The sequence below is a fragment of the Artemia franciscana genome, chromosome 1, assembly GCF_032884065.1.
Source record: "Artemia franciscana chromosome 1, ASM3288406v1, whole genome shotgun sequence".
Classification (NCBI taxonomy): Eukaryota; Metazoa; Arthropoda; class Branchiopoda; order Anostraca; family Artemiidae; genus Artemia; species Artemia franciscana.
Window position 1 is genome coordinate 38242585 of NC_088863.1, and position 17491 is coordinate 38260075.

The 17491-nt window shown below is 34.2% G+C and overlaps 1 protein-coding gene and 1 long non-coding RNA gene across 8 annotated transcripts in view; one reads left to right on the top strand and one right to left on the bottom strand.

Moving 5' to 3' along the window:
- The window catches only part of LOC136029233 (uncharacterized), a 114897-nt gene that overhangs the window by 88803 nt on the left and 8603 nt on the right, over nt 1-17491 (top strand). The window contains exons 2-3 of the long non-coding RNA XR_010617997.1: nt 12356-12506; nt 16952-17060. This is a non-coding gene — a long non-coding RNA (uncharacterized LOC136029233). The remainder of the gene's footprint in view (nt 1-12355; nt 12507-16951; nt 17061-17491) is intronic.
- LOC136029177 (zinc finger protein 436-like) overlaps nt 1-17491 on the bottom strand; it is a 74430-nt gene that overhangs the window by 6485 nt on the left and 50454 nt on the right. For 6 of the 7 annotated variants that reach the window (XM_065707326.1, XM_065707335.1, XM_065707351.1 and 3 more), the window contains exons 5-6: nt 11474-11648; nt 5459-5575 (exon numbers count right to left, since the gene is read on the bottom strand). In XM_065707326.1, the coding sequence (XP_065563398.1) occupies nt 5459-5575; nt 11474-11648 (292 nt within the window). The remainder of the gene's footprint in view (nt 1-5458; nt 5576-11473; nt 11649-17491) is intronic. The other variant, XM_065707344.1, reaches the window with a different exon arrangement.

Genomic DNA, 17491 nt, shown 5'->3' on the forward strand with positions numbered 1-17491 from the left:
GAAAAACAAAACTAAAAAACGAATGTATATACAGACCGGGACACCGGGATACAAATGACGACCGGGACCCGGGACACAGGGAATATAAATGACGACCGGGACACAGGGACACAACTACAACGGGGACACCGGGGGAAACAGGGGGATGTAAATGACGACCGGGACACCGGGACAGGGAATGGTCGATTAGCAATCACCATCAACAAAGCTCAAGGGCAATCATTAGAATCATGAGGTATAGATCTGAATACAGATTGTTTTCCCATGGACCATTATATGTTGCATGTTCAAGAGTCGGTAAACCTGACAATCTATTTATATGCAAAGACAATGGGACAGCAAAGAATGTTGTATATTCGCAAGTTTTACGTAGTTAAAACCATATATATATATCTATCTATATTCACAGGTGGGACATAGGGACACAACTACAATGGCGCGTAACTATTATGGCGCGTAACGACTTACGCGCGCGGGGGGGCTTGGGGGGGGCGCGAAGCGCCCCCACCAACTAGGTGTTGGGGTGGCGCGAAGCGCCACCCCAACAGCTAGTATATATATATATATATATATATCTATAGACAATGGGACAGCAAAGAATGTTGTATAAGTTTTACGTAGTTAAAACCATATATATATATATATATATATATATATATATATATATATATATATATATATATATATATATATATATATATATATATATATATATATATATCTATATTCACAGGTGGGACATAGGGACACAACTACAATGGCGCGTAACTATTATGGCGCGTAACGACTTACGCGCGCGGGGGGGCTTGGGGGGGGCGCGAAGCGCCCCCACCAACTAGGTGTTGGGGTGGCGCAAAGCGCCACCCCAACAGCTAGTATATATATATATATATATATATATATATATATATATATATATATATATATATATATATATATTTATATATATATATATATATATATACATATATATATATATATATATATATATATATATATATATATATATATATATATATATATATATATATATATATATATACTAGCTGTTGGGGTGGCGCTTCGCGCCACCCCAACACCTAGTTGGTGGGGGCGCTTCGCGCCCCCCCAAGCCCCCCCGCGCGCGTAAGTCGTTACGCGCCATATTAGTTACGCGCCATTGTAGTTGTGTCCCTATGTCCCACCTGTGAATATAGATATATATATATATATATATATATATATATATATATATATATATATATATATATATATATATATATATATATATATATATATATATATATATGTTTTTAACTACGTAAAACTTGCGAATATACAACATTCTTTGCTGTCCCATTGTCTGTGCATATAAATAGATTGTCAGGTTTACCGACTCTTGAACATGCAACATATAATGGTCCATGGGAAAACAATCCGTATTCAGATCTATACCTCATGATTCTAATGATTGCCCTTGAGCTTTGTTGATGGTGATTGCTAATCGACCATTCCCTGAGTCGCCATCGTCATTTATATATCCCCCTGTGCACCCCGGCGTCCCCTTTGTAGTTATGTCCCTGTGTCCCGGTCGTCATTTATATTCCCTGTGTCCCGGTCGTCATTTGTGTCCCGGTGTTCCAGTCTGTGATTTCTCTTTGAGTGTCCCGGGCGTCATTTATATTCCTTGTGTCCCGGTGTCCCGGTCGTCATTTATATCCCCCAGTGCCCCCCGGCGTCCCCATTGTAGTTGTGTCCCTGTGTCCCGGTCGTCATTTATATTCCCCGTGTCCCGGTCGTCATTTGTATCCCGGTGTCTCGGTCTGTATATACATCCGTTTTTTAGTTTTGTTTTTCTCCTTTATTTTTTTCCTTTTTTCTTTTTTTTTCTTTTTTAGTTTATTTAGATTTTTAGATTTTTTAGTTTTTTTATTAGTTTTTAGTTTTTTTGTAGTTTTTACCATTTTTTTAGTTTTTTTAGTTTTTTTTTTTTATTTATGTCCTGGTCGTCATTTATACTCCCTGTGTCCCGGTCGTCATTTGTGTCTCGGTGCTTTGTTGATTGCTAATTTATATTATATTTATATTTATATTTTTTATATTTATTAATATTTTTTTAGTTTTCTTTTTCTCTTATTTTTCAGTTTTTTCCTTTTTTTTAGTTTTTAGTTTTTTTTTTGTTTTTTACCTTTTTTTAGTTTTTTTTAGTTTTTTAGCTTTTTTAGCTTTTTTAGTTTTTTTATTAGTTTTTAGTTTTTTTTTTAGTTTTTGCCTTTTTTTAGTTTTTTCAGTTTTTTTTAGTTTTTAGTTTTTTACCTTTTTTTTAGTTTTTTTTAGTTTTTTAGCTTTTTTTCTTTTTAGTTTTTTTTGTAGTTTTTACCTTTTTTAGTTTTTTTTCTTCTTTTGTATTAGTGTGAAATAATTCAGACGTCATATGCGGACAAACACGACGTCACTCGACAGACAGACAGACAGACATAACCCACAAACAACTTATTTTTATATATATTTATTCATATTTTTTTAGTTTTCTTTTTCTCTTTTATTTTTCAGTTTTTTCCTTTTTTTTAGTTTTTTTCTTTTTTAGTTTTTAGTTTTTTTTTAGTTTTTTACCTTTTTTAGTTTTTTTTAGTTTTTTTAGTTTTTTAGCTTTTTTAGTTTTTTTTATTAGTTTTTATTTTTTTTGTAGTTTTTGCCTTTTTTTATTTTTTTCAGTTTTTTTTTAGTTATTAGATTTTACCTTTTTTTAGTTTTTTTTAGTTTTTTATCTTTTTTAGTTTTTTTTCTTTTTAGTTTTTTTTGTAGTTTTTACCTTTTTTAGTTTTTTTCTTCTTTTGTATTAGTGTGAAATAATTCAGACGTCATATGCGGACAAACATGACGTCACCTGATCCATCCACAGATCCACACACAGACAACTTATTTTTATATATATAGATATATATATATATATATATATATATATATATATATACATATGTTTTTAACTACGTAAAACTTGCGAATATACAACATTCTTCGCTGTCCCATTGTCATTGTGTAAATAGATTGTCAGGTTTACCGACTCTTGAACATGCAACATATAATGGTTCATGGGAAAACAATCCGTATTCAGATCTATACCTCATGATTCTAATGATTGCCCTTGAGCTTTGTTGATGGTGATTGCTAATCGACCATTCCCTGTGTCACCGTCGTCATTTATATATCCCCCTGTGCCCCCCGGCGTCCCCGTTGTAGTTGTGTCCCTGTGTCCCGGTCGTCATTTATATTCCCTGTGTCCCGGTCGTCATTTGTGTCCCGGTGTCCCAGTCTGTGATTTCTCTTTGAGTGTCCCGGGCGTCATTTATATTCCTTGTGTCCCGGTGTCCTGGTCGTCATTTGTGTCCCGGTGTCCCGGTCTGTATATACATTCGTTTTTGAATTGGTCTTTTTTTAGTTTTTAGTTTTTTACTCTTTTTTTTAGTTTTTTTAGTTATACCTAATGATTCTAATGATTGCCCTTGAGCTTTGTTGATGGTGATTGCTAATCGAATATTCCCTGTGTCCCCGTCGTCATTTATATATCCCCCTGTGCCTCCCGGTGTCCCCGTTGTAGTTGTGTCCCGGTCGTCATTTATATTCCCTGTGTCCCGATCGTCATTTGTATCCCGGTGTCCCGGTCTGTATATACATTCGTTTTTGAAATGGTATATGATGAAATGAATTTTTGTATTTTTCCCCTTTTTTTCTTTTTAGTTTTTTATTTTTATTTTTTTTAGTTTTGTTTTTCTCCTTTACTTTTCATTTTTTTTCCTTTTTTTCTTTTTTTTTCTTTTTTAGTTTTTTAGCTTTTTTAGTTTTTTTATAAGTTTTTAGTTTTTTTTCTTTTTAGTTTTTTTGTAGTTTTTACCTTGTTTTTAGTTTTTTTAGTTTTTTTTACTTATGTCCTGGTCGTCATTTATACTCCCTGTGTCCCGGTCGCCATTTGTGTCCCGGTGCTTTGTTGATGGTGATTGCTAATCGAACATTCCTTGTGTCCCGGTCGCTTTCTCTTTGAGTGTCCCGGTCGTGATTTATATTCCCTATGTGCCGGTGTCCCGGTCGTCATTTGCGTCCCGATGTCCCGGTCTGTAATTTCGTCAGTCGAAAACATGACGTCAGTCGACACACAAACATGACGTCACTCGACAGACACACACACAAACAGACAACTTATTTTTATATATATAGATTTTTCCTAGAATACGGAAGCTAGCGAGTTAGTATCCAGAGTTTGGATGTATTTTGGTTTTAACATACCAGTCACTGTGGAAAAAAGTTTAATAGTTTCTAGTGTTTGCTTATGTGTTCAAAAAACTGTGCTCTTTTCTAATTCTTTGTTTATCATTGAAATTAAGGTCCTTTAGCTAAATTTCTTGTACATTTTTGGAACAATTTTGTTTCTGATGTTAGATCAAAATGAAAGATCTTGTCACCCTCATCCTAACTGAAATGTGTTCATTACAATTAAGAAGCGGTCGCCTTCTGAACAGGTTCTTGGCAGACCGAAGGGACATAAATACCTTAAAGAAAAATAGCACGCTATAGGATACAAATTAATTCCTGACAAAAAAAAATTTCAACAAGGAGAAAACTTTTAGGGTCATACAAGTAGACAAAACTATGAAAAAAAAAGATTTAAAAAATGTCTACTGCAGAAATAATAAAATAATGATATATCAAGTGAAAAGATAGAGATAAAACAAAATTTGAACTGTACAATTGTACAAATTATCAAGACTCTCGTCATACTTTTTGCTAGTTAAACAGGAAATACAGTGAAGAAATTCACTGCTACAAACAACTCGAGTCTTTTTCGACAAACTTTAAAACAAGTGTAACTGGAGGAGGCGGAAAGTTTTTCAAATCTTGGCTCTCAGGTCTGTAGCGATGGATCTTCAGATATTGATATCCAGCAGAGAGTACAAAAATGCACAAAAAAGCCTTTGCCACCCTTCACAAAAACTTTACCATACCATGGCAGAATCAGTGTTCGTAAAAAAGTTCAAAAAACAGAATCGAAAAGAACAAAAGGATTCCCTGGAGGTGTATGCACATAATTGTCTGCGGACAATTACCAGTACACATCTGCTCGACTGCAAGTCTAACATGGAAATACAGCTTATGTGCAGCAACGAGAGAGTCACAGGTTTACAATCAAGAAACGGTAGCAATAGTATATCCTCCTAGCTTTTGGATGAGACACCAAGGAGAAAAAAGAAAAGAAACGGTAAAACCAGGTAAAAAAAATCTTGATTCCATTGATTGGTTAAACCAATGGTCGACCCAGCGGGTCTCATTCGCAAAACAGATGGCAGCGAATTGTTCAGCATGCATTAAACACATATTAGAGATTCTCTATTTCGACAGATGTGGAATGACCTTATCCCTCCAAAAGCAAGTAGGTAAGTAGCTAACTGAAGTGGAAAAAGGAAAAACAATTCTAGACATAACTTACTTCCTTTCTTCATGAATTCCCATATGAGCCTTCAGTAGGTATTTGGTGCTGAAGCCTTTCCCACAAACTTCACACAAATTGTCTTTAGGCTTTTCCTTTTTCTCGAGATGATAAAACCTGTAAAATTAACTACTATAAAAGTGTTCATAAAGAGACAACAATAATATTATAAAATGAATACCTGCTTTTAAACTATGCCCCATCACCTAGATTGAAATAGCAGCTAAATTCAATCTGCCAGTACCATCTCCGTAACATGCAAAATCAACATAGCTATCGGCCACAATTGCAAATTTACTCCTAGTGAACTAATGTTACGTTGCTCGGTAGAAAAACAGTGAGTCGACAGAGTTGAAACTCCCCTTATTGGAGATTATGCGTGACAATTCCTTATCTGTACTTTTCAGAATTTTTTTTTGACCTGCATTTAAGTAGAGCTAACTTGTAAATGCTGGTTCAATGGTCCAGTTTTTCTTTTTACTAATCGAACTACTAAGAGCTGACTTCTCTATAACACTGTCAAACTTATCAAGCAAATGATTAGCATTGACATTAGTTCTCTGTCGATGGTGGTATTAGAGGGTACGTTTGGAATTTTTACTTGTGCTTTCAAACTTGGTGCTAAGCATGAAAGGAAAAAAAAAAAAAAAAAAATAACATTCTTAAACCCAAATTATGGGTCTTCAAATGGGTGCCAGGTCTTCAAATTTTTTTCGGCAAAAAACTTTGCCTCAGAACTATTGTTTCTGAGGTTTTTTATTAGTTCACGTTTTTCTGTTTAGGAGTAAATAGAGACGACAGTTAATACTTTTTTGTTACATATTAACACTCAAGATACCGATCTTCAGTTCACATTAGGACTGGAAGATTATCGTAAACTGCCCTCTCTGAAAGTTTAATTTTCAAAAAGTTTTTCAGCATTAAGTTTGCAATTTATAAGCAAAAGCCAAACACAAAGATAGATGTTTGCACTTTTCTTCTAGTCACCCCCCCCCCCTGTGAAAAAAATAGGAGTGGTAATCCTTAGTTAATTGGTGTTACAATTATATTCTGATGCTCAAATTGTCCCAAGATTGAATTAACTCTATATATTTTATTTTGCATTAAATATTCCATCAAATCATTGAAGTATATTATTACCATGAGAATAAACAGATGGGTCTCTCTTGTACCTTACATTTCTAAAACTGAACTACAAGCTGAAAAGTAAAGAGTAACACACAATTATAATATCACATTTAAAAATTTAAACATTATACAGAGCTTTTTCGGACAAAACAAGCACCATCGTGTGTAGTTGTGTTTCTAGAAGCTCCTGTTCTTGGTTGTCTCTATATTAAGCACCCTTCTAGAACTAGGAGAGACGTTATTAGAACATAAGTCTTCAGTCAACGAAGCCATGAATTTACGCTGAATGCCCGGGAATTTTGACTCTGCTTTGACCCAGTACGTCAAAGACAAGCCAGAACGTTTAGTTTTGCTAGATAGCGGATCAACAACTGATCCGCTAAAGGTCTCGCGTAATTTTTAGGAGGCGGTCGAAATTAAGGATTATATTCACCGAAATGTGACCTTTAATAGAAATACTATGGAAACTGATCTTAGCCCTATTTACAGTGTTCTTATTGATTCTGACATTTCACGTTCGCAACCTAATGGAGAGCTCCGATTCTATCACACCAGATAAGAGATAAACAACCAGGAAAATTTTAGACACAACAGGCCTCAATTGAAAATTAGTTCCGCAATTTAGCATGGAGTTTTATTTACTTGCATTTTCTCTGTTATCTTTTAATTTTGCGTATTTTTTTTTTTTAGTTCAGTGTGTTAGGTTTTTTTCCCGAGTTTTTTTCTTTACTTTTTAGTCTTTTCATTTACAATGAGAGTAGCTGAGCAAAGGGGTAAGCCAATCACTTTAGTTTTATCGAAAAGTTATATTATTGAACTTGTGAGTTTATGAGGCAATAACACCGCGTAATGGCTCATTGGCTACTAAAGATGTATGTAGTCAATACAAAATCAGCAGTTTATATAAATATATATATATATATATCTATATATATAAAAATAAGTTGTCTGTGTGTGGATCTGTGAATCAGGTGACGTCATGTTTGTCCGCATATGACGTCTGAATTATTTCACACTAATACAAAAGAAGAAAAAAACTAAAAAAGGTAAAAACTACAAAAAAAACTAAAAAGAAAAAAAAACTAAAAAAGCTAAAAAACTAAAAAAAACTAAAAAAAAGTAAAAATCTAATAACTAAAAAAAAACTGAAAAAAATAAAAAAAGGCAAAAACTACAAAAAAATAAAAACTAATAAAAAAACTAAAAAAAACTAAAAACTAAAAAAGAAAAAAACTAAAAAAAAGGATAAAAAAAGGTAAAAAACTAAAAACTAAAAAAAACTGAAAAAACTAAAAAAAGGCAAAAACTAAAAAAAAAACTAAAAACTAATAAAAAAACTAAAAAAGCTAAAAAACTAAAAAAACTAAAAAAGGTAAAAAACAAAAAAAAAACTAAAAACTAAAAAAGAAAAAACTAAAAGAAAGGAAAAAACTGAAAAATAAGAGAAAAAGAAAACTAAAAAAATATTAATAAATATAAAAAATATAAATATAATATAAATTAGGAATCAACAAAGCACCGAGACACAAATGACGACCGGGACACAGGGAGTATAAATGACGACCAGGACATAAGTAAAAAAAAAACTAAAAAACTAAAAAAATGGTAAAAACTACAAAAAAACTAAAAACTAATAAAAAAACTAAAAAATCTAAAAATCTAAATAAACTAAAAAAGAAAAAAAGAAAAAAGGAAAAAAATAAAGGAGAAAAACAAAACTAAAAAACGAATGTATATACAGACCGGGACACCGGGATACAAATGACGACCGGGACACAGGGAATATAAATGACGACCGGGACACAGGGACACAACTACAATGGGGACGCCGGGGGGCACAGGGGGATATAAATGACGACCGGGACACCGGGACACAAGGAATATAAATGACGCCCGGGACACTCAAAGAGAAATCACAGACTGGAACACCGGGACACAAATGACGACCGGGACACAGGGAATATAAATGACGACCAGGACACAGGGTCATAACTACAAAGGGGACGCCGGGGTGCACAGGGGGATATATAAATGACGATGGCGACTCAGGGAATGGTCGATTAGCAATCACCATCAACAAAGCTCAAGGGCAATCATTAGAATCATGAGGTATAGATCTGAACACGGATTGTTTTCAAGAGTCCGTTCAAGAGTCGGTAAACCTGACAATCTATTTATATGCACAGACAATGGGACAGCAAAGAATGTTGTATATTCGCAAGTTTTACGTAGTTAAAAACATATATATATATATATATATATATATATATATATATATATATATATATATATATATATATATATATATATATATATATATATATATATATATCTATCTATATTCACAGGTGGGACATAGGGACACAACTACAATGGCGCGTAACTAATATGGCGCGTAACGACTTACGCGCGCGGGGGGGCTTGGGGGGGAGGCGCGAAGTGCCCCCACCAACTAGGTGTTGGGGTGGCGCGAAGCGCCACCCCAACAGCTAGTATATATATATATATATATATATATATACATATATATATATAAGCTTCATCTAACTTAGTTGATTCATTCAAGGCTTGCTAAAATTGAGTACTAGAATTTTTCTCTCTAATACTTATTCTGGAGTCTACCAATGTCATAACTTTCCGGAAGGTGGTTACCCTTCCTAAACTTCAGCTTTAGATTAACCTTAGACACAACTTGATACTAATCTTCGCTTTAAACATCAATAACAGTATTTAATTGGCTATTTTATAACCAAATACTGTATTATTTATAACCACGTTGTTATACCTTCAAAATTGCAGAAGCGTATGACCATTAGTACTTCCTTTTCCTACACCAAATTTACCTAAGCTAGGGTACCATATATTCCTATTTCTTTCAACCTGAACATTAGAATTCCCTAATAAAAATTACATATTTAATCCTGTACATATATTCCTTTTACGGTAAGCCAAATTTATTTGGATAGTCCAACTGAAGTTTTAACAATGTGGAGCTACATCGTTTATTTCTATATTGTTCTTGATAAATACATTGGATGAAAATGCCTCTACAGGAGTACTGACCTTCAGAAAAGTAAAAGATAGTTCAGGGCTTTATCATGAATGCTTTTACGTTCTTTCGTTGTTACTGCCCAGAACTGAGTAAGATTTGTGAGTTTAAATTCAGAAGACATAGAAGAATCTGTTGAAATTGCAGTTAATGTCTCTTTATATGAGATTGACAAATTGGTTACCTACTTAAAATAGGTTTCATCAAAGAAATTTGAAGTCCATTTCTCTACTATTCTGTTCCAGGAAGTACTTCATGAATAACATTTGATGTGCTTTAAGTGTGATACAATATCAAATTTTACTCCATCTGATAGTTTGCGATAAAGTTTTATGTAAAATTCAATAGTATCAAATGTTACCCCCTTTGATAGTTCGAGATTGTTTTCCATCAGGAAACAGTGAAGTGTGCCGAAAACATCACACTGATGCTTAATGAGACAGGGCTCGAAAAATTGTAATTTCTCTATCATGGACTAAATAGAGCCAGGTACATTGGAAATGTTAGTGGAATTGTTCAGTAATCCTACATTAAGTTTGTTAATTTCTTACAAGTGTCACTTAAGCACGCAAGCTCCTGAAACCAATCACAATCTTGAAACTTGGAAACCAGCTGAAAAGATCGATTAAAAAAAAGACTTGTGCTTCATTTCTTTCAAACAACCTTGCCAGTACCTTTCCTCCAGATGTGTATGAAAAAGCAATGCGACAAGTAGGCTACCAAAATTTTCACACAACAATTTAAACTCTTGATTTCGTTGCACTTCCCTTTTTATAATTAACAACTTTGACTCCTTGGCGGAAAATTGCCTTCAATATTTGTACTGGCTTATTTATGTATTTACGTGTTTTAGCTCTTGTAAGCCATAAAACAAATTTTGGTATCCATATCAAAGTTAATTATCAAAGTTAATAGCCAAACTTTAGCTATAAGAAGCCATAAAGTATATTTTTGTACATGTCAACGTTAATGATCAAACAGTTCCTAGAAACTAACTATAAGTAAGGAGTGGCTTGAGCTAATAGCTACCACAAGAAAATATCTGATATCTGTAATTATTAGTTAAGTTACATTGCAAGTCGTGCACTCCAAAACAAACAAGGCACTGCAGTAAACCGAAGATTAGTGTGTTGAGTGAAGAAAGATTGGATGGGACACTAGAAAAAAACACACAATAGTTTTGTGTCTTCGTACGGTAATTTAGTAAGGTAAAGACAAATAGCGGTTGCCTGATTGCCCTACAAGTGAATATGTGTAGTATGGGGGCAATCCGGAGCTTGTACGATATTCACCTTGAGCAACATGACAGACTCTCATAATAAAATCTTACATGTCTTGTGATCGCGGGTTTTTCACCCGAATGGTTTTCCAGTGCTTCCCTCAGTTATTAATAGCATGCACATGCTTTCACAGAATCGCCCCGATTAACGAATCATCAGCTATGCTGCATAATTGTTTAATGCCAATGGCCAAGATGGTGAATCCATCATGACTGGTTTTTTTCGCGTACTCTCTCCACCAGAGGCTTCCACGTACATTTAAGGGTGCAGATACCACAGATCTGGGAACCGCCAATCAAGTGCCTTTTTTGTTGTCAAAAGAGATGACACCACAGAAAATTGTCACGTTTTAACATTGCAACCCATAAAACAGTTATTTTGGCAAGAAAACATTAGAAGTAAATTGGAATTTTATAAGAGGGAGCAAAGATTAAAGCTATCAATACCATTGCAGGGAGGGGGGTTCATTATAGCTGCTTTAGCCTCAGGAAGCCCTTCACATCGATCATTTGTCAGTAGTACTAGTGGAGTCTATAAAGACTAAACTAACGTCCTTACCTATGATGAGCGTATCCCTTTTTATTGAAAAACTTTCTGCCACAGTCTGGACACGTATATCTTGGTTCACTTGACTCATCATTTTCAAAATACGGTGAAGAACATCGATGATACTGCAACTTCTTCCTTTGAGTAAATGCAGCACCACATTCATCACACTTAAATGGCTTATTGCCTGGAATTAATGCAGTGGTATATTGTGATTGTGATTATTAAAAAGCTCTAAATTGTCTTCCTCCAACAAACTGTGAATTAATACAAAGCCTCGGAAATGCCAGGAGACATAAATTGTTCAGAGCACACATAGCTCAATAGTCGAAAAACGGGAGTGTTCATGAGAGGTAAAAAACTAGTTTTTGCCTATTTTTGTAGCGTGTGACTCCACATCCAATTTTGCAATGTAAAAATACTCCCCAGAAAAAAACACTCGACATACGTAGTGATGATCCCTTTTTAACTAAATACTCTAGAATGGGAGGCTTCTTAAAGTACTACAAACAGGAATTGGGTGATTTATGTAAAAAGTGAGGAAAAATTGCAAATATCAAAGAGTTACAATGGACCATTAAGGGGAGTGGGCCGAAGTTTAACAAAGGGGGGGGGAGCTTGTGCATCCGTAGTGACGGTCAAAGAATGAACATGGTAACCGAGTATGTGTATACTACCCTGGGAAGATAAATTAAGTCATAAGTGTTAAATTTCTCCTTTTGAGCTCGTTATAATATCTGAAATTAGGAACCGTCTTTGGTGGAGCCCAAAGTAACAAATAAGAAATATACAGAGCACAAATAAAAGGATATTAACTCTCTTCAAACTTATCACTGACAAGAAAAGAACGAAGTGGCCTTTATTCAATATTTTTTATAATTATTTTATTTTCAGCAGCGCACTTCGTATGGAAGATGTCGTAGAAACTTCGGAAGAGGCTTATTAAGTAAGAAATTGAAAATTCCAGTGCCCTTATTAAGAGTCAAAATTGATTGCAGGACAACCACAAACACTACCAGGCCCCCTTTTCCCCCAAAGACATCAGGTAAAAATGTTAGATAGCCATTTTGATCAACATAGTTGAAAGGTCCAATAGCTATGCCTCTGGGGATGACATCCCCACAGAGCCCCTAGGGCAAGAACAATAGGTTATACATTTGTTTTTTTCTGCTTACATATGAAAAATTTCACCCAGAAAAGGGGAGAAGGCATATTCGAACCTTGATGTTCAAGGGCAATGGCATTCAGGTGAAGCTTTAAGGTAATACTGAATGGAGTGTCGAATTAAATTAAAAAAAAATACTAATTGCATGCAGGCTGTCAAAAGGGCGTATAAATAAATGCCTTAGGGTATTAATTTTGAACTTTCGGGGAGCGATGAGGGGGATGACCAATTGATCAAAAAGCAATATGTGCACGTTACTACTATTACTTGCTAAGGCTAATGGTTTTAAGGAAAAAATTCATGGAATATGGAGTTGGAAGTCGAACTAAATCAAAACTCACTATGAACATGATGGTAGTCAAAGGAGCGAGTAAACAAAACCTAGTGAATGGCTTAGAGTATTGAGTTGTAACTTACAGGGTATATTGTGGAGGTTGTTGAACTAACTAAACGGTAATGTTTGCACGCTACTACTACTACTTCTATTGCTACTGCTACTCCTACTACAGCTAGCACTAAAGCAAATGAGGTGAAATTTTCAGGGAACGTTGAGGGATTGCTGAACTAAACCAAAAACAATATGTACATGCAGGTTGTCAAATGACGTACCAACAACGTCCCAGTAGCTGCTTACGGTATCAACTTATAACTTTCAGGGTATATTGAGATGGATGTGGAAGAAAATAAAAAAACACTATGTGCATACTGCTACTAATGTAACTACTATTAATACGTCTATTAAAACTAATTTTGTTAAGAGTGTTAAGGTGAAGCTTTCAGGAAATGTTTGGGGGATGTTGAACTAAATAAAACATACTATTTGCATATAGGCCGTCAAAAGAGTGCAACAGTATTATCTCAGGACCAGCTAAAACCCTTTAGTTGAAACTTCCAGTGTACAACTTGAAGGGGGATGTTAATGGAAATACTGAACTGACCAAAAGACACTACGTGCATACTACCCCTCTTGCTATAACTACTACTGCAACGACTACTACTACTACTGAAGCTAGGGTTGCTAAGGCAAGTTTCAGGGAATCTCTAGGGGATGTTGGATAAAATCAAAACACACTATGTACATGCTGGATGTCAAAATCCATATTGTCATCCATATTGTCAAAATGACACAGAAGGGATATTTTAAAACTAAAGTAGGACACGAAGCAGAAGCTTTCAGGAAAAGTTTATTTTGCTACACAGCTAAATCAAAGGCGCTATGCGCATGCTGACTGTCAGTAGGTTCTGTCAGTAATATCCCAAGAATGAATAAGGATATTAAATAGAAACTTTCATGGCTAATACTATTACTGCTACTGCTGCTACTACTATTGAACTAAATCGAAAGGATTACAGTGAATCCACGTTGACAAAATGGCATAGATAAAATATCTTAGGAGCCAAAAACGGAATGAAAGTTTAATTTTTAGGGAATGTTGAGGGGGTTTAAAACTAAATCAGAAGGTAATAAGTGCATCCAAATTGTCAAAAAGGCGTATTTGCAATATTTCAGTAAGAGCTAAGGGTGTTACGGTGGAACTTTCAGACCATTTCATTGGAAATGTTGAAATTAAAATAAGAGACGTTATTTTTCATCCATGTTTGTCACAGGGAGTATTTATGATATCTTTGGAACGGTTGGAGTATTGCGCCGAAGCTTACAGGACATGTTAAAGAGAATGTTTGATTAAATAATTAAATATATGGTTGTGAAAAGAGTGAATCTACAATACATCCGGAATTGTTAAGGGTGTTAAGGTGAAACTTTACGAGGATATTGGGGTTTATTTTGAACAAAACCAAAACGCACTATATGCATGCAGGTAGTCAAAAGAACCAGTCAGGAATATTTCAGGAATGGCTGAGGGTACATATTTATCTTATGTATCTGAATTGGTAATACAGATAATTACTCATACGGGTATTAATGATTAATAAGACTAAAAAGGTCTTTTATAACCTCCCATTTCACATTAACTAAATATACTTTTAGTTACAAATATACCATAATATAGCAGTAGCCCTCATACTGGGAAGTTACAAGGTTACCTTATTAATTTATCTAAATCCAACGAACTTCTAACAATATTCATCCGCCAGTCTTTTGATTTTTTTCGAATAAAATTGTGGCCTTACGGCTAAAAATGGGAAAAACCAGCTCCCTTCTGTTCCGTGATCTTTTTGGTGCTTAAAAGGGCTTAAGAGCTTTAAACTTCCGTCAGAATGAAACATATTTCAGGAATGACTGAGGGTACATATTTTCCTTATGTATCTGAACCGGTAATACGGATAATAAAATTCAAATTGGCAAAGAAATTAAACTAGGTTAGGTTAGGTAATCAACAAGAGTCACTATTTACTTAGTTTTTCACTATGACCTGTTTGGTATAAAAAAGAAAAATAAAGCTAGTCACACAAATTTTATTGAGTAGGCTACGTTGTTTAGGGATCCAAGATTTATTCTTGAATTGGTTTGAGCCTTATTTTAGTGGACAAAAAATTTAGAGTGAATACTCAATTAATTATTAATGATTAATAAGACTAAGAAAGGTCTATTATAACCTCCCATTTCACATTAACTAAATATACTTTTAGTTACAAATGTACCATCACATAGCAGTAGCCCTCATACTGGGAGGTTACAAGGTTAGCTTCAACGGGCTTCTAACAATTTGAATCCGCTAGTATTTTGACCCTTTCTGAATAAAATTGTGGCCTTGTGGCTGAAAATGGGAAAAAACCAGCTCCCTTCTGTTCCGAGATCTTTTTTGTAGCTTAAAAGGGTTCTAGAGCTTTTAACTTAGGTCAGAATGAAACCTTTAAGATATTCTTTGAAACAAGAATTCTTAGAAAAGAAATGAACATGCATCCATAACTACCTTTCTCCATAGCCACAGACGAGAATAAAAACAAATATGCCTAGACCATCCATCGAACATTTCGAAAATACCTAATTTTTGCATTTTCGTAGTTACGGGCTTTGAAATCCTTTGACAAAAATTTTGTACATCCAGAATTTGATCGTGCGATTTTCATCACGATTGGATCACTTTTGGAGGGTGTTTCCACCCTTTTCTGAAATTATGCAAGTTTCCTTGTGCTAATAACGTTGGGTTAGTAGTTATAAGCTTGGTAGTTTGAATGCACCTCATATAGCAGATTCTTTCAACGCATGTATAATGGTACCAAATTTTCGTCTTCTAGAGTTTCGTTTACAATCAACAAGAGTCACTATTTACTTAGTTTTTCACTATGACCTGTTTGGTATAAAAAAGAAAAATAAAGCTAGTCACACAAACAGTTTAGACTCCTAAGCTAATGTTTTTTGTCAAGCCAAGCTCAAGGCTAAGTGAATGTTTTTACTTATCGTTCACTCAACGTTTTTACCTCAATAACTAATCAAACGAAGAAATTTTCAAATAAATACATGTTGTACGTATCTCCTTAAAAAAAAAGAATTCAGGAGGTTGATAATGTTGTTTTAAGATTTTATTGAGTAGGCTACGTTGTTTAGGGATCCAAGATTTATTCTTGAATTGGTTTGAGCCTTATTTTAGTGGACAAAAAAATTTAGAGTGAATACTCAAGTTTGCATTTCAAGAAGTTATAGTATCCATTGCGGAATTCAACAAAGTCCGGTGCTTGGGCCTCTGGTTGTACCTAATTTATGTTGGTACCGTGCGTTTGTACATCCTTGGGACATTAATTAAATCCTTTTCTAATCACACTATGTTTACGGTAACATAATCTTTTCATTGAAAAGGCTAACAAAGACCTAGATGAATTGGTCAGTTTTATTAAGTTTAGCTGTTTATCAGTTAATGTTTCTAAGACAAATTTTATGACTTTAAGCAGAGATAGTACTCCCCATGTTTTAGAAAATGAAGTTCGTCTGAATGGTGTAGTGTTAAATCAAGCTTTTATTGTTAGATATTTGAGTTTTATCTTGATTATAATTTGACTTGGAAACTGCACTGTAATGCAGTAGCCGCAAAAGCGGGAAGAAGTTTGCCTCTTATAAGAACACTAAGGAATGAGTTTCCACCAAGAATTCTAATGGTCCTCTACCATCCTCTTATCAGTCCCAATATATGGTTGTTTACTCCACACCAGTTCTTTTGTTTAAGTTTCAAAAGAATTCTAATTTTAAAATCAAGTTGTTCGTGTTTTAGGAGATTATATGAGATTTGAAAATGATGCCTTGATTTGTTTACGTAAACTAATTTTTTTTTCAATATTTACATATTGAGAGATTATTGACTAATTATTTTTGTTTACCAACGTTTGAATATTTATTATTCAGAAGAGTGCTTTTGGGAAATTTTTAGGTCCTATTCTTTTCATCATTGTTACGAAACAAGGAGTTCTTCAGGAATAAAGTCTGACGCTCAGAGCACTCAACGAGGATCTTTGTTTTCACCCTTTGCGGGACTACAGGTGGGTAACTCCATCCCGAATAATATAAAGCTAGCACATAATTATACTCAGTTTAATAGTAGGTTAAAACATTACTTTCAGGACTATACTTAACAACTTCAATAAATATTTAATTATTTATTTTTTATTAATTTTGTTATCTGGTTTTTAGTTTTGTAATTTCTTACCTTCCAGTGAAGTATCGATATTTATTAGTAGGTTATAAGGATGGATACAACCATCATATACAACCCAATTGGTTTCCCTGATGATTGCTGAAACATGGTGTAATCGTTGTTTTTGCAAATGTAATCGCTGTTAATGTCTTGTCTTGTCTTAAATGAAAACAACCAAAGAATTTTACTTCATGGTATTATTTCATTTCTTTTAAACAAATTAAACATTCACTGCAAGGCTTTAAAAAGATAATAATTTTTTTATAAATAAACCTA